Below are 20,572 nucleotides of genomic sequence, written 5' to 3'. Positions count from 1 at the left end.
TTAGGAAGTTGTGGGCATGCTACGTTGGCGCTGGAAGCGTGGCAAATCTTGTGGGCTGCCCCAAGAACACTCTGCGCAAAAGATGCATTTCACTGTGTGTTTCGATGTACATGTGACTAATAAAGAAATCTTATCTTACCCCGCCACCCCTTGTTCTTTAGTGCACAGGGGGTGAATTGATAATCATTGAATTGCTACTGACTCATCAAATTGTAGTAATGGCTTTTCCAGTCCCTTCACCCTCAAGTTTCAATGCATATTATCTCTTGGTCAAAGAGATAGGGTTTTTAAACGAGAGAAGGAACATGGAGGTTTAGGGAAGAAATCCTGGAGGTGCAGTGAGGGAAGGTGGAAAATGTACAAGGTGCCACAGTGGAAGGAAAAGGGGGCAGTCATGGTGGGTGGAGGCTTGGAAGAGGGGTAGGGAATAAATGAGCATGACCAGAACGAAATTATTAAACACCTGGGGACCAGGAGCCAATCCAGGTCACAAGGACATGGGGGGGGTGGGCAAGGGAAATGGTGGCTTTAAAAAGGGAGTCAGATAGGAACATGAAGGAAGATAATTTGCTGAACTGTGGGTCAAAGAGGCAAAACTGAAAGAATTCCTCTACGAGCAGCCAGTATGGACTCAAAATGTAGAATGGCACCTCTCTGTACCATATAGATTCCACAGCTTTGGTCTCTCCAAATTGTTAGATAAAAGGAAATTTGAGCTCCACCAAGGCTGGATGTTAAACAAGCTGGCTGACTGCAAAGAGATGGTGGAAAAGTTCTAAAATCTAGGGTAGTGGCCAGCCAGGATGTTATCTGCACATGCATGGAAATCACCCTCAGAGAAACCTAGACATGCACATGAACAACCTTGGGCAGACTGACCTTTCCTGAAGACTCTGCATCACCCAAATTATCTTTTTGAACATATGTTACATTGGCAACACACCAGTTCCTGGCCAAGTACCACATGCAAAGATGTCTGAAAGATTGTGGTCAGAATCTTCCTTATTTACTGACGTTCCTCAACATTCTACAGCCTTTTCTACGGTGTTTGACTTTCTCACATGTCACTGCTTCACCACCTTCACTTGTACTTTATTGGGTGAGAAAACAACAGCAACATACATATTTATAAATATTGTTGGTTAAGTTAGCTGCCAAAAACAGTGCATCACACCTTGGAGAAAGCTCCACCCTTGATGTAGCAGAAGAGGGGTAACTTGCAGGACAGTGAAGAGAGAGTAGGGGAGTGAGTTAACTGGACAAATTTTCCAGATCTGGTGCAGACGTGACAGGACTAATAGACTCCGAGCACATTGATTCTATGATTGTTTCTGGCCAGCTCTGTGAAACATAATCCCAATTCCTCCTTACATGCGACATTAAACAAAATGACATGGCTTAAATTTACCTTCATATTACGGAGTCAAGCACAGCCCAGAATGGGAATCGTGGATCCACTTTGGTTTTCAGAATGTTTAAAACATGTGGGAGAGATTTTATTTATGACTGAAACCTTCTAACATTTATTCCAGTTTCCAAAACCGCTTCCAAGATTCAAATGCATTGCCAGAACCTACAAGCATCCATAACCAAGATGGAACACAGATTCGCACGGTAGGATTACATTGTTATTGATAAGTACTTCAGTTCGATAGTGGACTAGGAGCTACTGTGCTACCCCAGATTTGTCCCAACACCTCAAAACTGCAAAAATGATCATCCTCCCCAGTGTTACATTGGCTTTTAAAACCAACCACACACACCACAACTTGGGGATTCAGCTAAACCACTTTAAAACAACACACACTTGCTGTAATTCTGTACTTTAACATCTTTTTTTAATTGATTGGACAGCCAAGGTCCAATTTTGTTAATTTTATTTTAGACAAGCTCACAACATCTTTCTGGAGCCATACATGGGAATAGGAATGTGGGCGGAACTCGTAGTTCTCAGGAGGTGAAGCCCCAGTTTCAATTATTACGTCACAAGTTTAAAAAAAACAACATAGACCAGCCGTTCCCTCTCACTGCAGTGAGACTAAAAGATTTATTTTACTTAATTGTTCTCAAAATGTGGATGTTAAGACTCAACCACATATCGTGGTGTTGGGTCTGCACTCAGACCAGACCGGCTGAGGGTGGCAGTTCCCTTTCCCTGATGGATCCAATTGATCCAACTCACTAATTTGATCCTGATCCCCAAATCACCAAATGCATCCAGTCCAGTTTTATAATTTGACACCGCTGGCAGTTTTAAATTACGAGCTGCAGGGTCAGTACAAGCCAGTGGGTTATGTAATTTCCATCTCTCCTCCGTATTCACACACTGCATTGGCTGGTAAGAAGCCAGCAACACTCCCACATGGTGGCTGGTCTTTGCAGACTGCACCATCGGCCAACCGTCTCGACAACGGCAGGTTCGTAACCCAGGATGAAAATGCAACGACAACCATGCAGCACCCACCCACACAGTTTTCAAATGCAATCCCTTGATGCGAGAATAGAGTTGGTAAGTTCACCCGCTAATTCCCCAACATAACTGGAGAACTCCCTGCTTTCCTTCAGCAACACCACGTGTTACCCAGCCAAACAGGGCAGGAGTTTAACATCAGCCCAAATACACAATACTGGGGCAACCTTTCACATCAATACAACAAACAGCAGCTTCCACACTTGGCAGAGGTATCGATCAATAATAAAGTTTTAGGGAAACCAGTCACTGGGGAAGCCATCACTGAAGTAGATCTCTCAGACTTGCCCTGGAGAATCCAAGTAAAACTGATAGAAAATGGTTCCTCCTTCACCATGGAGAAACCCCCACCAACCCATGCCCAGGGAAGCCGGCCAGAGGTGGGAGTTTGCTAGTAATGCTTTTACTAGTCTAGGTGCATTGGTTGGTACTTAATCAGCAAGAATCACCTCTTCCACAGGTCTGGCACATTTCCTGTTTTACTTCTTTACTCGGGAACATTCTATCTCTCAGCCCAAGTACAAGCAGGAAATGCTGGATATACTTAGTCCAGGCAGCATGTGTGGAGACACGGTTACCGCTCCAGATCAATGATGGTTCTGTCTCCACATCTGTCGTCTGACCTGCAGCATTTTCCAGCATGTTCCATTTTTATTTCGGAAAGCCAACATTCACTGTTAGCAAGATCACATCCTTCCCAAGCAGTGTAACATTACACGAGGCACTCCATGGCCGTTACACCGCTGAACAGCAATTCAGCAGCAACCCACCCAATTAATGTTGGCGATACAGGTTGGATAAAGGGTGTGTGCCATGTGCTTGATCAGAAGCTAATACCCTTCTCATCCACTCAAGCACCATTTGAGGGAGACAGCGTGGTGTCCAACCTAAAGAAAGGAGCTTGGGATGGGCCATGTATCCTAATATTATAACAGTCCAGACACTGCTTCTTCAGTATCCCTGGTTAACCTCTGTCTAATGCAGAGGTCACACCCATCATAAAGGAGACACACCCTCCGTGGTGCTGATCAACAGTTCAACACAGGCTGTAGCTCTCCCCGGAAACACTTCCCCTTTTTCTGCAAACCCACTTCAAAGTCTATTCTACAACTGAACATGTTACAGAGCAAGAACACCACTCACCATCCCAGCCCATTCATGTAGAAAGTTCCTACACTTCTAATTTTACCATCCAACTGCTTCCGAAAAAATTCCAGGCATTTTTATCCTGACCACACAAATATTCACATCCATCACTCTGTTGATACTGAAGTTTAAACCTCCACCTTTCTCTTTCCCAGTGCCTTTTTCTCAGCAGATATGAAGCTAATTGTGTGGATTTACTTTCTCCTCCCCTCAACCATCTCAGAAACCCCTTGGAAGTTACCTCTTAGATGTCTTCTCCCAAGCTGGAAAGGTCGACTCGAAAGTCCTCCACATTCTAAAGCGCTATCACATCACTGCATGGCAGATCCACATGCACAGCATCATTTGTGAGTATTAAGAATCTTGCAGTTTCTCCATGATCGTGCACACAAAGTGCAAAGGTGCTTGAGAAGCAAGAAACCTACAGTGCTAACGCCCACCATGACCAGAGCTACAGCCAGCTACCCCTGGCAGGAGGTCCCTGCAAGGAGTCATACATTCGAGTGCTATCTCTGAACACCTGCACCCAGGGAACCAAGCAGCAGGAGTGTATCCCCAGGCCCACTCCCGTGAGTTGTAGATGAAATCTCCTCCCAGTGATCTTGGTACCTCCTTAGTACAGCAGTGAGCAGCAAACTGTGAACTGTGGCAGAGATCAGCAGCAGCCTGAAGTGTCCTGAGACTAGGAAGCTGAGGGAGTTCATCACCCCATTCTCTGCTAACACGTGAAAGCCGGCAATTTCAGTGACAAATCTTATTAAGCCTCTTCTGTGTGGACATTGCCTCTCAGAAATCCAGAGATGAACTTTTGTCCATATAAACTGTGGATGACAAGTCCTCCTCTGCCTAGTCCCAGATGGGCCCTGAAGCCTCTGTTATCTCCAATACCTCTGGTTCATCTCCTGGTCAGTCAGCAGAAGTGCCAGGTGTAGCGTGTAGACCAACTCTCCCAGCTCTGAGTACATAAAGGTCATTAAAGATGCAAGGAAGACTCAGTGTTTAGTATAAACAGTGTTTAGGGTGAGCAGCAGAGCTGAAGTGGAATTGGTTTATTATTGTCACCAAAGTACAGTGAAAAACTTACCTTGCATACCATTCATACAGATCAATTCATTACACAGTGCATTGAGGTAGTACAAGGTAAAGCAATAACAGAATGCAGAATAAAGTTTCACAGCTACAGAGAGCTGTGTGCAGTCGGCAAGGAGTACAGCTAGTGCTAGCCCTTTGAATAGCACGGTTTCAGGGGATGGAGTTAGTAATAGCTGCTTTCCCGTCAGTAAACATGAATCATCATTTCTCAGACGAAGAGTGCTGCAGACGTACAGAGTGTTGCATGACTGACATCATTTGGGGGAGTTCTGCACTGGAACAATGTTTCTAATGCTTGCAAAAATCCCACTGTGAAGTCGGAACTGTATTTCTTCCCGGGTGCTCAAAGGCCTAGGAATGGGTTATGCCAATTTTCACCTACACAGCACTGTTTGCTCCCCCCCATTGTTGAGAGAAGGAACTTCCGAGCCTCTACATCCGAAGTTTATACATCTGCCTACTGCATTATCCAAGTCACAGATCGTCCAGTGACCTTGATACTCAGGAAATGCCAAGACCCATTTCTTATACACGTTGCACTGTCTTCAATAAGGAACCACTGAAGACAAGTTCTATTTCTTCTGTCTTTCCTGACACAACTTAACATGCCTTGAAGTCCCACACTTGGAGAGCAAAGAAACAAGAAGTGCAGTTCTGTACAATTCAAGCTAATATACTCTGAACAGTCTCATCATTAAAGTAAACTACAAGCGTTTTGGTCTTTGCCCACACAAAGATCAGTCCAAGCCAAGGTTCTTGTAGACACAAGAAATTCTGCAGATGCTGGAATCTGGTGCAATACACAAAAAGTGCTGGAGGAACTCAGCAGGTCAGACAGCATCCATGGAGGGAAATAAACAGATGATGTTTCGGGCCGAGACCCTTCATCAGGACTGGAAAGAAAGAGGGCAGAAACCAGAATAAGAAGGTTTGGGAGGGGGGGGGGGGAGGAGCACACACAGACAAGTGATAGGTGGGTTCTTCTTGCGATTCCTTTCAGCTTCTCTGTCTACTCCAGGTCAGCAATCAGGGTAGAAGCTGCAGTTACTTCGCAACTTTGAACAAAATTATTTTGAACTCAGACACAAGGACTCAGCAGAAAAAGTATAGCTGATCCAGTTAATTCTGGGGACAGTTTCTCCCCTGCATTGACTCGTTAAAACATCATTTTGGCTTTTCCTCATCCTTCCTTAATTTGCCCCTTCTCATCTACAGTCAGCTTCAAACAGGATTTAAAATCCTTGATACTTGTTTGAACTTGGTTTTAGTGTTCAGATTTCACTTGAGTTCCATAAGCCTTTAATAGAAAAAACCCACTCAATAGCTTAATTTAAACCTGCTCCTTCCCGATTACATCACAGGCCTCAAACATATGAAATGTATGGGCCTCAATGACCCACAGAATGTTGCAGGCTCCAAACATGGGGAGATTCCTCAGGAGTTTCAGCCTGATTGCGACACACTCACTGCATTCTGGAGCAATGAGAGTAACCATGCCTTAACTAGAAAAACATTCACCACATAAGGAGCAGGTGCAGGGTGCACAAGTGCCTCGTGGTACTAGTGGCAAAACCATTATCATTCCTCACCCCTCTGCCCACAGAAGCAGTTTGAGGTCTGGCATCACATTCAACATCCACACAGTACAGAACCCACTTCCCTCATATCAGCTGGCCTACTAAGGCCTTCTACTTGCATGGTACTTACAGGCACAGTAGTGTAGCGGTTAGCGTAACGCTATTACAGCGCCAGCGACCCAGGTTCAATTCCGGCTGCTGTCTGTAACAAGTTTATACGTTCTCCCCGTGACTATGTGGGTTTCCTCCGGGTGCTCCGGTTTCCTCCCACATTCCAAAGACGTACGGGTTAGGAAGTTGTGGGCATGCTACATTGGCGCCAGAAGCATGGCGACACTTGCGGGCTGCCCCCAGAACACTCTACGCAAAAGATGCATTTCACTGTGCGTTTCGATGTACATGTGGCTAATAAAGATATCTTGTTCCACACAATCTGCTGGCCATTTCAACTGCCGCACAGATTGACACCACTCAGACGCAACAGGGCCGACCAGAAAAAAAGAATCACAGATCTAGTCCGTCTCCTTGGAAGAAAGTTTCACTACATTGACCCAACCCTAATCCATCAACCCAGAGGACAAGCTGATCAACTCATTGATAACAACTCACCTGCAAATTTTTAACTACAACCAACAACAGAATGTAACCAACAGGTAAAATTGCCTTGGATTCTTTCTATGAACCTCACGGATCCCACCTCAAACTTTCAGATTCAGAACCTTCTGGACCACCATTTACATTGAGAGCACTTAAATTCCTAAAACCCATTTGCTTTCACCCTTCCCATTGCTGCTGCTCAACCAGGACACTGCTCAGTACAGGAGACACCAGCAGGATCTGATTTCGGTTTGCTTATGACCCAACAGCAAAGGACACACCATGCATCAGTTACTGCTGAATATCAACAATCACGCAAAGCATCCCAGGTTTCATGGTCAGATATACGCACAGATAAATACTTGCTAAAGCTTCAGCCACCCCTTGTCACAAACCCAGCACCCTGCCCAAGACAGAAGCCATGCCCAGTAATACCGACTAAAGGACCTGACTGATCATACTCCCACTCTAACCCATCAGCTCTGCCGCACTTCTCAAACACAAAGGTGCTCAAAGGGCATCAAAACGGATCGACAGTCTCCAAGTTCACAATTCCAAATTTCTGCAGCACATTCTGTTTGTATTTCGTAGTGAATGAAAAGAAGGAAATGAATGTAAAATACTAATTTCTCTCACAAAGGCCAATTTGCTAGATAATGGATAGAAAGAACAAATGAGTGCAAGTAAAAAGCAACAGTCCTCTGGAATCACAGTTAAGGTCCCAGCTCCCATCACCTCCAGTTTCTGTCACTACTTCCACCCTTCCCTCCTCACCTGGATCCACCTATTGCTTGCTAGGTCTTGCTCCACTCCTTCCCTTCACCTCTTAACACCGGCTATCTCCCCTCCATCTTTCAATCCAGACGAAGAGTCTCAACCCAATACATCGACTGTCCATTTCTCTCCACAGATGCTACCTGACCCACTGAGTTCCTCCAGCATCTTGTATGTTGCTCATGGTTAATTGATGTGATAATGTGGACGGGGTGTTACTCTATTGAACCCAAGCTGTATCTGCCCTGTGGTTACTTAATGTGGGACCACAGCAGGAGCTTCACACTGTACCTCACCCTGCCTTGAGAATATTTCCCCAGCACTAATGCCCCATCTGAAAAAAAAGAACTCCACAGTCTATTTTGTATCTCACAGCAAGTCACATTACCCGAACACCCTTGTTCTTATTGACTCAGATTGGACCCCAACCTACCATAGCCCAGAAACACCAGTGCACCTAAATGTGCAAGAGCCTCTGAAGATCGGGGGGTGGGGGGGGGGGGGGGGGGGGGAGTTTGATGGGTCAGTCTCCAGACTGGAGGGTTGGGTGGGGTGATAGAGTTGCACAGATGCCTCATAGCTCCAGTGACCAGGTTCAACCCTGACTTCCACCACTCTCCATGTGGAGTTTGCACGTTCTCCATGTGACCATGCGAATTTCCTCCAGGTGCTCCAGTTTCCTCCCACATCCTAAAGATTGATTGGGACTACCAATCAGCCATTGTAAATTGCTTCTAGTGTATTGGTATTGGTTTATTATTGGCACTTGTACCAAGGTACAGTGAAAAACTTGTCTTGCATACTGAGTGTACAGGTCAATTCATTACACGGTGCAGTTACATTGAGAGACAGAACCTGGGGTGGAACTGATGGGAATGTGGAGAGAATAAAATGGGATAAGATAGCCCGTTTCCATGTGGTATCTCTCCATGACTCTATGATTCTATCAAAGGCTTAGTGACGACCCAGTTATCCTGCAAATTGGGGACAGACCGTGGGGAGGGGAGGGGTGTCTACAGCACCCATTGGGAATGACAGTGGAAGAACGTGGACAACACTTCACTGGGGGCTGAAGTAGCACTGCAAGGCTCTTTTATAAAATGCAAGCTATTACTCTGAAGTGAAATTCAAAGGGTTAGACAAATACGTCAGCCTATGATTTCACCTCCCTCTGGGGAAATGCCTGCCCATAATGCATACCTTCCCTCTGTAAGCATTTATTCATTTTCTGCTCTTTGATCTTTAGCTGTAATTAAAAGTTCAGATTCAAATGACAAGGACTCCAAACTGCAGGTAACAAAAGACCAACTAATGAGTTGGGAGGGCAACAAAACTGAGAATGTCCCACAGGGACATGGCAAAGAAAGTTTACCTCCCAGCTAATGCCACAGTTGGGCTGGGTACATTAACTGTTCAAACATGACAGGATGTGACCACAGTCAGAACTTGAGGCTTTACTGTATCATTCCACCTTCTGCCAAGTGCTGACTAATTCAACACTATCTTTCCTCTGAACAGTTGTGGCTCTATCATCACATTCCCGTCTTGGAGTCAATAGCTTGTGGATTTTAGAGAATGATCAGCAATTCTAAACCAGAGAAACCACAAATATAGCCCCTGGTAACTCTTGACACAGTGAAAACAAGTAGCCCTGAAGGGGTGGTTCCAACAGCTGCCTGTGCACAAGTCCCAGGCTCAGATCACAAAAGGGGAGAAGGTTTTGGGGGGGAGGGGGAGGCAACGAGATGGGAACCTAAAGGCAGAAAACACCAGAAACACTCAGCAGGTCAAGCGGCATCTATGGAGAGAGGAAAAGAGTCACTGTGTCAGGTTGATGATCTTTCAACACAACTCGATTCATTGTACTGAAATGTCAACTCTCACCTCCACAGATACTGCTGAACCTAATGAGTATTTCCCACATTTTATTTCAGATTTCCACCATTGGCAGTATTTGGCTCTTTGGGAGTCTGTCAACACCTGCCTGGAGGAGGAAGGACATCTTGGCCTCTCTGGTAAGAAGCTGCGTGCAAGATGGAGCCCTTTAAGCAACACCAAAACATCGCCCTTCCCTTCCGATTAACACGTGTTTTAAAGCTCTAATGGAACCCATATTTACAGTTGGATTTTCTACAGGAGATATCAGAGCACTGTACAGGCCTGGCTGCCCCCATGCACTGATGTCACTCATACAGCAGCTGCGACACTCGTTTGTTCTAAAACAAAGATGGCCCCCTAGCACAACAGTCCGCACACTCCCATCCCGTACTGAGGGGGAGCAACACTTCCAGAAGTACCAATTTTTGGACAAGTCATTGAAGCACAAACCCCTTCAAGGATGTTTAAAATTTTCTTGACTCTGTTCAGAGAGCAGAGCAGAGTTCTCCTAGTTTTTTAGTCAATATTTCTCCCTCAAACAGTATCTGGAATAGCTTAACCAGACATTTTCCCACTGCCTTTCATGGCAGTGTGTTGTGTATAAATTAACTATAGCATTTCCTCATTATAACAAAGCACCCTATGAAAGACATTAGATAAATGCAAGTATTTTGTTCTGCACAGACTTCAGACTTCCCAACTTACCTGGAGGGCGATGTGGAAGGTAAGGGTTAGATCTTAGAGCAGGATGAAATGTCGGCCCAACATTGTGGGCCGAAGGGCCTGTACTGTGCTGTAAAGTTCTATGTTCTATGTACCTTGCCCTCCATACAGTTGCAGTGGTGTCCTGTGCCTTTAACTCACTACTGCAATGAAAAACATTCTGCCTCACTCACACAATTAGACCTTGAGCACACAAGTCCAAGAATGGACAAGTAACTTCAACAGGAAAAGGAGTGTTTCAGGGAGATAATGAGTAAAGCAAGACTGATCAAAACAATGTCAAAACAAAGCACGAACATGTCTGACCATCCCTTCATGCAGAGGCAGGGATACACTGTCATGAAAATGGCAACAGAATTCCTGATTATTGTAACTAAACAGGAAGAAAATATTAAAACTATGAGAAAGTGTTGATCTTGGGTTGCGGCTACAGCACCTGTGTACATTACATGTTACCTGGGGCAGAGGTGTCTGAGAAATGAAATCCGAGAAAATTTATGGGCAAGGTGGGAATATCAAAATTATCAAACTGGCTTTGCCCTGGATAACATAGAACATCACAGCACAGCACAGACCCTTCAGCCCACGATGTTGTGCCGACATTTTATCCTGCTCTAAGATCTATCCTACCCTTCCCTCCCACACAGCCCCCCATTTCTCTATCATTCATGTGTCCATCCAAGAGTCTCCCAAATGTCCCCAATGTATCTTCCCCCACAACCTCTGCTGGCAATGTGTTCCACGCACCCACCACCCCGTGCAAAAAACCTACCCCTGACATCCTCCTCCAATCACCTTAAACTTATGTCCCCTTGTGTTAGCCATTGTCGCCCTGGGAAAAAGTCTCTGACTGTCCAAGCTTCTTGAGAGTTTGAGGAGGTTACTAAGGAAATTGGAATTGGAGTTAGTTTATTATTGTTATGTGAACCAAGGTACAGTGAAAAACTTGTCTTGCAAACCATTCATCCAGATCAATTCATTACACAGAGCATTGAGGTAGTATGAGGTAAAACAATACAGAATGCAGAGTAAAGTGTTACAGCTACAGAGAAAGTGCAGTGCAGGTAGACAATAAGGTGCAGGGTCATAATTGTGAGGTCAAGAGTCTGTCTTATCGTACTAGGCAACCATTCAATAGTCTTATAACAGCCGGGATAGAAACTGTCCTTGAGCCTGTTGGTATGTGCTTTCAGGCTTTTGTGTCTTCTGCCCGATGGGAGAGAGAAGAGAGAATGTCCGGGGTAGGTGGGGTCTTTGCTTATGCTGGCTGCTTTACTGAGGCAGCAAGAGTCCATGGAGGGGAGGCTGGTTTCTGTGCTGAAGACAAGACAGGTAGACATTGGTATATGTGGACTTTAGCAAGGCACAGAGGAGTTGGGCCGAAGGTCCCGGTTCCATGCTGTATGACCATTCATCATAACCACATTACAAGAATGATGTGACTGCACGGAGCGCGTGCAGAGATGGAGACGGACGTTGACAAGATTGGGAAGTTATGAGGTAGCTCCGAGGCAAGATTGTATGGACTGGGGTGGAACAGGAGAGGCAGAAGAGAGATTTAACTGAGATGTATAAAATTATGTGGGGCCTGGATACTGTGGTGAAACAATCAGGGGCCACAGACTTAAAGTAGTTGGTAAAAACTGAAGTTAGAGAGATGAGGAGAATTTCCACCTGGAGGGTGGTGGGGTCTGGCAGGAATCCTCATCACTTTACCCAGGTACTTGGATGTGTACTCGAAGAGCCGTGACCTACTGGGCAATGCACAGTGCAGGAAGGCTGGGGAACTCTTTTTTGACTGGTATGGGTGCAATGGGATGAAGACCACTGATGGTGCTGTAAATGTTCTGTGGTTCCAAAAACTACACTTCAACATCAAGCATTACCTCAGGACACAACAAACAAAGTGAGAGTTTCAAAGGCTCAACATTCCAATCTCTAAAACCACATCCTGCATTATACCAGGCATTTCGCTTGTTGGAGCCAATTATAAAAACATAATGAAGTCCCACAAGTAAAAACAATTGTTGAAGTTACAGCTTTCTTCTAACAGTCTAAAATGCCCAGCATCAACACAACACTTCATTCCAATCCAACAAACAAGAGACACATTAAGGAGGAAGCACCACCAGAACTGATTATAGGAAAAACTAATCATTGGAAAGAGAGAGAGAGAGAGGGGGGGGGAAGAGAGAGAGAGGGAAAGAGAGAGAGAGGGAAAGAGAGAGAGAGGGAAAGAGAGAGAGAGGGAAAGAGAGAGAGAGGGAAAGAGAGAGAGAGGGAAAGAGAGAGAGAGGGAAAGAGAGAGAGAGGGAAAGAGAGAGAGAGGGAAAGAGAGAGAGAGGGAAAGAGAGAGAGAGGGAAAGAGAGAGAGAGAGAGGAGAAAACATAACAAGAGAAAACATAACAAGTAGTTAAAAAAACTCAAAATGTGAGAATGTAATTAAGGAAGATAAATTACTGACAGATGTAGGAAATTTAAACAATAGGTCAATACCTTCAGGAGAAATATATTGCACTAAAAATAAACTGGAAGGAAGATTAAAAAGAACCGTGGACGCAGTTGGTTCAAAGGGTACTGAATTGAAATTTTAACTTGATTCTCTTTTCACATATTTTGTTTTTATTTTCATGTATTATTAAAGTGGAAGGAAGAATAGGATCTCATGGTTAAATAAAGTGGTGAGGATAAAACAATCGAAGGAGAAAGACAAATACATCACAAAGAACAAAGCAGGATAAAAAGAACATGACAACTTTGGGAAAGAGACAAAGACAGGAAAAAATAATGGAAATATCAAAGATTATAAATAACTAAGAGAGAGCAAGGTACAAATGGAAGAGAAAACTTAATTTGGAAGTGGCTGCTGAAATTGCAGGGATACTGACGAGTGGTACAATGGAGCATTCGGTAGAGCCACTGCCTCACAGCTCCAGTAGTCCAAATTCAATCCCAACCTTTAGTGCTGTCTACATGGAGTTTGCACATTCTCCATGACCCCATGGTTTTCCCTGGGTGCTCCAGTTTCCTAACACACTTCAACGATATACAAATTGGTAGATTAATTAGGCACTGTAAATTGCCCCAAGTGTAAATGCGAATGCTAGAATCTGGGAGTTGTGGGGAGAATAAAATGGGATTAGGTGTTGGATTAGAGTAAATAGGGATTTGATGGAGCCTGTTTCTGTGCTATATGATGCCATAGTGGAACCAAACAGTAGAAGATTAAAAGATGGATTTTACACGAGTTATTATACCAAGAAAAAGAAGAAACTAACAAGGTCCACATGCAAGTAATCAACAAAAATAAGAGGGGCACTTGTACGATGTAGAAGTTTTCAGTTGTAAAACATTATGAGCCAGAGCACTGGCAAATAGTAAATGTCACCACCATCTTCAAAAGGGAGGGAAAAATAAACCAGGACCACACATCAGTGGTAGGAACTGCTACAGATGAAGGGTATAAATAGGAAAACTTTCCCCATAGCAGAGGTATCGAAAACAAAAGGACACAGATTTAGGGTAAGGAGAAAGAGGTTTAGAAGGGATCTGGAAAAGAACTTTTCCACCCAGAAGCTGCTTGGAATCTGGAACACACTCCCGAGGGGGTTGTGAAGGCAGAGACTCTCACAATATTTAGGGACATCTAGATGGGCTCTTGAAAGGCTCCAGACCAAGAATGACTGATTCTCTTTCCACGAATGCTGCCTGAACTGCTGAGTGTTTCCAGCATTCTATGACCTTTGTTTTGCCAGCCTTACCTCAGTTAATAGCACCCTTGCTAAAATGAAGTGACTCATATCAACATCAAAACATTATATCTAGCCACTTCTTTGCCTTCCTCCCCTTATCCCACCACTGCCCCCCCATCACCCCATCTCTTTCCCCTCCCCGCCCTCTTGATCTGCCCATCACCCACACATTGCTCCCTCCGGTTCCCCTCCTTAAAATGGACAATGCTTCTTGCATTACCTTACCCCAGTGTCCACACTTTGCTTCTTTCAATTCCACATACCACCTTGTGACCCCAACACGGTTTCACTAATCTATGGGCAGGATGGAGCACAACACATCCCAAAAGCAAGCTAACTAATTTAGTGTGAGGATTTCTGGCAAAACCAGCATTTATTGCTCAGAGAAGAGAGCCTGGATCAGCCTTGGTGTAACAGAAAACCTTGCAAAGCCACATCAAAAGGGAAGGTCACTTAATTATTTCAGTTTTGTCAATGAACTGATGGAAATTTCGCAACCACAGAATGCTGTGATCACTTTTACTGATTCCATCTTTTTATTTTATTGTAGGATTTTTTTAAAAAAAGAGGGATTTAGGATAAGTATTACAGAGCCTGAGGCCTAACTGCCAATGATGGAGTGATAAAAACCAGCTTTGCAAGAAGCCAGAACTGGATCAGGGAGGACTGTAGTGTTGGGGGAGATTACAGAAACAGGGAAGGGGAAACCACAGAGGGATCTCGGCTCAAAGATCAGGATTTTAAATGTGTTTTACTGGGCGAGAGTCCAACGTCGATCAGTGGCCACAAATGAGCAGGGCTTGGACCCAAGGAAAGGGTTGGGGTGGGGTGGGGTGGGGGGAGTTGTGAAGGCAGGAGTGGATGATTAGCCATGATGATATTGAATAGTGGAGCAGTCCAAAGGGCTGAATGGCTTGCTCATGCTCAGAGTTACATACTGGATGGAGTTCATAATGAAGTTTTAGGGTAGATGATCAAAAGCTTAGTCACAGACATAGATTTCAAGGAGTGGCTCAAAGGATAGCATCAGGGAGGGAACTGCAGAGGTCAGGGCTGAGAGCAAAATCACCCTGCAATAAATCTGTGGCTGCAGTTTACATTACACATGGGGGTGTTTTATATTTTCATTCACAGGTGTGGATATCGCTGCGGCTTTGTTCACACAAAACAAACAATCTTATTGCAGGAACTTTGGCAAAAAATGCCAGTTAAGATAAAAGAGAAGCCAAAAATCTTGTTCCACACGTAAACAGTAAGAAGATAGTAGGCAGGGCTGGACTTGCAAGGGACAAAGAAGATGACAGATGCTTAGAAGTGGAGCAAAGCTAGAACACTCAACGAGTACTTTGTATCAGTATTCACCAAGGAAAAGGACTCAGACAAAATAGCAGAAGCAGAAATGGTGGCTCTAACAACTGGAATGAAAATGGACAGGTAAGATGTACTAGGAAGACTGGCTGTACTTAAACCGAATAAATCCCAGATCTGGATGGGTTGCATCCCAGCTTGTTAATGGAGATGACAGTGGAGATGATGGAAGGACTTCCCAATCTTCTCGAGGTACATGGGAGGTGCCACAAGGTTGGAAAGTGATCGATATGATACCTTTGGTTTAGCAAGGATGGCACCACACTCCCAAGTGACTACAAGCCAGTCACTTTGGCATTAAATGATGCATTCTGGTAAGTTAAACCAGGACAAGACATACACAGTAAATGGTTGGGCTCTGGGGTGTGTTGTAGGATAGAGAGACCCAGGGATATAAGTACATAATTCCCTGAAAGTCATAACACAGTTAGAAGGGGTGGTGAAGAAGGCATATGGCACACTTGCCTTCATCAGTCAGGGCATTAAGTACAATAGTTGGCATGTCTTGAATTTGGTGAGACCACACCTGCAATATTGTGCACAGTTCTGGTCACCATGCTACAGAAAGGATGTGATTAAGCTGCAGAGGGTGCAGAAAAGATTCTCAAAGATTTTGCCAGGACTGGAGGGCTTGAATTATAAGAAGACACTGGACTGGCTGGAATTGCTTTCCCTGGAGCCAAGGAGTGACTGTTTTGAGGTTTATAAAATCATGAGGGGCACAGATAAGGTGGATGGTCACAGTCTTTTTCCCAGGGTCGGGGAGTCCAAAATTAGAGGGCATAGGTTTAAGACGAGAGGGGAAAGATTTAAAGGGGACCTGAGGGGCAATGCTTTCCACACAGAGAGTGGTGAGAATATGGAATGAACTGCCAGAGGAAGTGGTACAGGGGAATACAATTACAATGTTTAAAAGACTTTTGGACAGGTTCATGGAAAGAGAAATGGGCCAAATTCAGGCAAATGGGAATAGATCAGGTAGGCACCTTAGTCAGCACGGACAAGTTGGGCCGAAGAGCCTGTTTCCATACTGTATAACTCTATTATTGTTCCTAAATATTAACCACGTCTGACTGGAGAAAAAAAATTAAACAGGCACACGGAGAGGTTTGAGTTAATTAAGGAGATGCAGCAGGAATTTGTAAAAGGCAGATCAGGTTTGACAAACCCCAATGAATTTTTTTATTGAAGTAACAGAGAAGGTTGATGAAGGGACTGCAGTCAACGTAGCCTTTATGGATTTTATGAAGGGAGGATGCAGGGAAGAACTTATCCTACAGGGCGAGTGGTAATGACCTAGAACTCACTACCCACAAGGGTGCTGCAAGCAGAGATCAAAGGAAACTGGATCTGTACTCAAGAGAAAAACTCACAGGGCAGAGCCAAGGAACGGGACTGACGGGATTGTTGTACAGAGAGCCATCATATGCTCAATGGGTCAAGTGGCCTCCTTCTGCATTGTGATAACTGTATGACAAATAAATATGGTTAAACCAAGTAGTCTTCTATTCCAGACAAGAAACTGGAAAAAAACAGTTATCCCAACTTCGTTACTGCAGCCAGCTAGCCTTCCAAAATAAGGTATTGCAAAGTTAGATGTCATACGAAGCTGCTTTGTTCTGCTTTACAAGAACACCGGTGTGACATTTTGCTTGTTAGCCACATGATCAATTGGCCTCCAATAAGGACAGACAATTGAAGCAGCAGCAAGTTCCACTCAGACAGCAACCATGGGCAGATTGCTCAAGCACATTTCAGGGAGGGTCAGCATAGCCCAGGGGTCCTTCTGTGCCAACCGCAGGTCCCTTAATGGGAAGGAGTGAAAGCTGAGATTTCTCATGAGCCCAAAACACATTCCACTCACAAACGCGAAGCATTATACCACACAATTCACCAAGCCACAAGTAGAAGTTGGGGCTGCAGCACTGAGTCAGGGGGCCAAGCCTCAGTCCAGATCTTCAGCCTTGCTTCAAGCCAACCCACATTCTCTACAAAGGAGATTTTGTCCCGTGTATAAAAGCTGCCCAACCAACCAGGCTAATCAGTTGCACTCTTATCTACATTCTGAACATGGGTCCAAATCACACTTTAGAATCCTGAGCACAAAATCTCAAAAGCCACAAAACTGGAATTTTTGGGATTGGAAGTACCAACTTGGAACTGGAATGACCAACACTCTGGTAAATTACAGAAGCACTGAAGTTGTGCCTTTCAGAAGTTACATTACACCTGGCCCTCTTTGTCCTCCCAGATGGCAGTAATCCAAGGAAATTATGCAAGCTTCCCTGACATCCCGGCCAGTCTCTCAAGTAATTCCATGCAACACCAACCATCTGCTTGTCATCACCTTTATGCATTTTGCCTGCTGCAGTCCCTACATTATAATCATAATTTCAAGAGTTTTCATTGGCTGGAAAGCACTTTGGGACGTTCTGTGGTTGTGAGAAGTGTTGTACAAATATGAGCCGAATTCACAGGTTCTACTTCCCTAATCCAAACCTGTCTGAACATTCTGGATCTTTGTAGATCACACCCTAGATGAGGACAGGAACAGGCAAGCAAAAGATCGCCAGACTTCAGCCAGTGCTATGACGTCATGGTTAGTCATCACACCAAGCATCCTTCCTCCTTTTGTTGGGAAGCACCTGGCCGCCACCCTCCTCAGAAGCAGAGATCAGCAGCAGAAGAGTTCGGTCTGTCCAAGGATTACAAAACACCCAAGTTTTCAGTCTGCTGGGACTTTATCCTCTCTTACCTGGAGCAATCCAATTAGTTCCACCACTCAGTCTTTCTCCAAAGCACTGTAATCACTTTCCATTTGGATATACATCTGGGTCCTTTGTGAAAGTGTGCTCTTTTTTTTAAACATTGTCACCCTTTGAGAACTGTAGTTTGGTCAGTTAATTACCCAGGAACAAAGGTGATCACCATTAAAAATCGCACAAAGCACCAAAAACTCAGCCGTTACTATGAGAAATAAACTGTCCAGTTTACTCAGACATGCCCCAGATTAACCAGAATAAGCACAACATCCCCAATCCCACATTATTAATAAATAGTAGCCATGAGCTCCATTTCAAACTAGAATCAGCCACAGTGCATCTGAACTGGTAAATAACTCCACGCCACCACCCAGCCCAACATACAACTCCATCTACACCGAACATTTACCCCCACCCACAATGACTCCCCCCCACCAAGCAACCCCAGTCTGTAAAGGGCCCAACCAGTGCTGGGGCAGAACCCTACAGTGAGCTACCACTGTCCCCTTCCCCACAGCTGCTGAAGGAGGTGACTGACAGTGGGCAATGGGTGACACCCTCCCAACAATTAACAAACATCTCTGCCTCATCATCCCACAATTACATTTTGGACAGGGGAGTTCAGGCCCTTTCCCCAGTACATGCCTCATATTCCCAGGTCAACCCGCCCCCTCCGATCCTCTCTCCCCCACCCACAACCCCAGGACCTCTCCCCATCTTCAATGTTTTTAGTCCTGGAGAGTTGGGAATCCTCCAGCAGTGAGGAGACAACCTGCCTCAACTGAGGGGAGGTGGATGAACAACACACAAAATGCTGGAGGAACTCAGCAGGTCAGGTAGCATCTATGGAGGGAAATGAACAGTCGACGTTTGGGGTCGAGACCCTTCATCAGGATGAACACCCTGCAGGGACAAAGCCCTGCATAAGCCCTCAAGGGGGCGGGATCCACACACACCTTGTCCCCTTACCCCTCCTCCTACCCTCCTCTCTCCTTCCTCCCCTCCTCTCCCTTCCCCCTACTCCTCCTGCCTTCCCTCCCTCCTCCTCTCTCACCTCCCTCCTCCTCCTCCTCCTCCTTCCCTCCCTCACCCCTCCTCCTACCCTCCTTTCCTCCCTTCTACTCCTCTCTCCTTCCTCCCCTCCTCTCCCTTCCCCCCTCCCTACTCCTCCTCCTCCTCCTCCTCTCTCACCTCTCTCCTCCAACCCTCCCTGCCCTCCCTCCTCACTCCACGGGACGGACTGCGACCGCCGTGGCCACGCTCCGGCTCCTTACCCGGGAGATGGTGAGCGGCTGCTCGAAGTCCTTGCCCCCGACCAGCCTGAAGCCCCAGGGCGCCGGGCCGTGCAGACTGATCCGGACTTGGGACATCCTGAGCGGGGACGATGCTGGCTGTGGCTCGCCTCTCTGAGCAGACGGACTCGATCCGCGGGGCGGGGTGAGAGGGATGGGGGAGTTATTGTGCGGCCAGCCCGCGTCAGCCCTCAGCCTCACCTTGTATGGAGCTAGCTGTGCCGAACCGCCCCACCCCCGGGGGCAGAGCCTCTGTCCGCGCTGCGCAGCGAGGGCCGCCCTCTCCTCACTGTTTACCTCGGCAGCCTGGAGTTCTCGGCTCGCTCAGTAACTGCAAACAAACAGCAGCGGACTTCACAACACTTGCCCTCAGCAAGCCGGCGTCTCGCTGTAAGGGCACTGCCTCAGCCAACTCATGTCTGTGTTCCTGCCTTTGTAAACACAGTGGGAGTATTCGTACCACCCTGCCATCGGGGGGTGCAGAGACTGCCCCTCCATCGTGATCACCCCTGATCACCCCTCCCCCCGATCACCCCTCCCCCTGATCATTCCTTCCCCCTGATCACTCTTCCCCCCCGATCACCCCTCCCCCGATCACCCCTCCCCCTGATCACCCCTCCCCCCGATCACCCCTCACCCCGATCACCCCTCCCCCGATCACCCCTCCCCCTGATCATCCTTCACCCTGATCACCCCTCCCCCGATCACCCCTCCCCCTGATCACCCCTCTCCCCCGATCAACCCCTCCCCCTGATCACCCCTCCCCCTGATCATTCCTCTCCCCGATCACCCCTCCCCCTGATCACCCCTCCCCCTGATCATTCCTCTCCCCGATCACCCCTCACCCTGATCACCCCTCCCCCTGATCATTCCTCTCCCCGATCACCCCTCACCCTGATCACTCCTCTCCCTGATCACCCCTCACCTCCCGCCGCCTGGACAAGCAGGAGAGGGGCAGAGGGTGCAGGGAGAAATAGGAGACGCAAGAGATTCTGCAGCTGCTGGAATCTGGAGTAACACACGCAAAAACTGGAGGAACTCCTGGTCCTGATGAAGAGTCTCGACCCGAAACATCGACTGTTTATTTCCCTCCGTAGATGCTGCCTGACCTGCTGAGTTCCTCCAGCATTTTGTGTGTGT

The 20,572-nt window shown here is 46.2% G+C and overlaps 1 protein-coding gene across 3 annotated transcripts in view; it reads right to left on the bottom strand.

Moving 5' to 3' along the window:
• The window catches only part of pdlim1 (PDZ and LIM domain 1 (elfin)), an 89,305-nt gene extending 69,450 nt beyond the window's left edge, over window positions 1-19,855 (bottom strand). For 2 of the 3 annotated variants that reach the window (XM_052041497.1, XM_052041496.1), the window contains exon 1: window positions 19,415-19,626. In XM_052041497.1, coding sequence (XP_051897457.1) covers window positions 19,415-19,510 — 96 coding nt within the window. In that variant the 5' untranslated portion in view covers window positions 19,511-19,626. The other variant, XM_052041498.1, reaches the window with a different exon arrangement.
• Between the last annotated feature and the right edge of the window lie 717 nt (window positions 19,856-20,572).

The sequence above is a fragment of the Pristis pectinata genome, chromosome 30 (genome assembly GCF_009764475.1).
Source record: "Pristis pectinata isolate sPriPec2 chromosome 30, sPriPec2.1.pri, whole genome shotgun sequence".
Taxonomy (NCBI): Eukaryota; Metazoa; Chordata; class Chondrichthyes; order Rhinopristiformes; family Pristidae; genus Pristis; species Pristis pectinata.
Note: the sequence above shows the minus strand (reverse complement) of the source record. Positions and strands in the feature narration are given on the sequence as shown.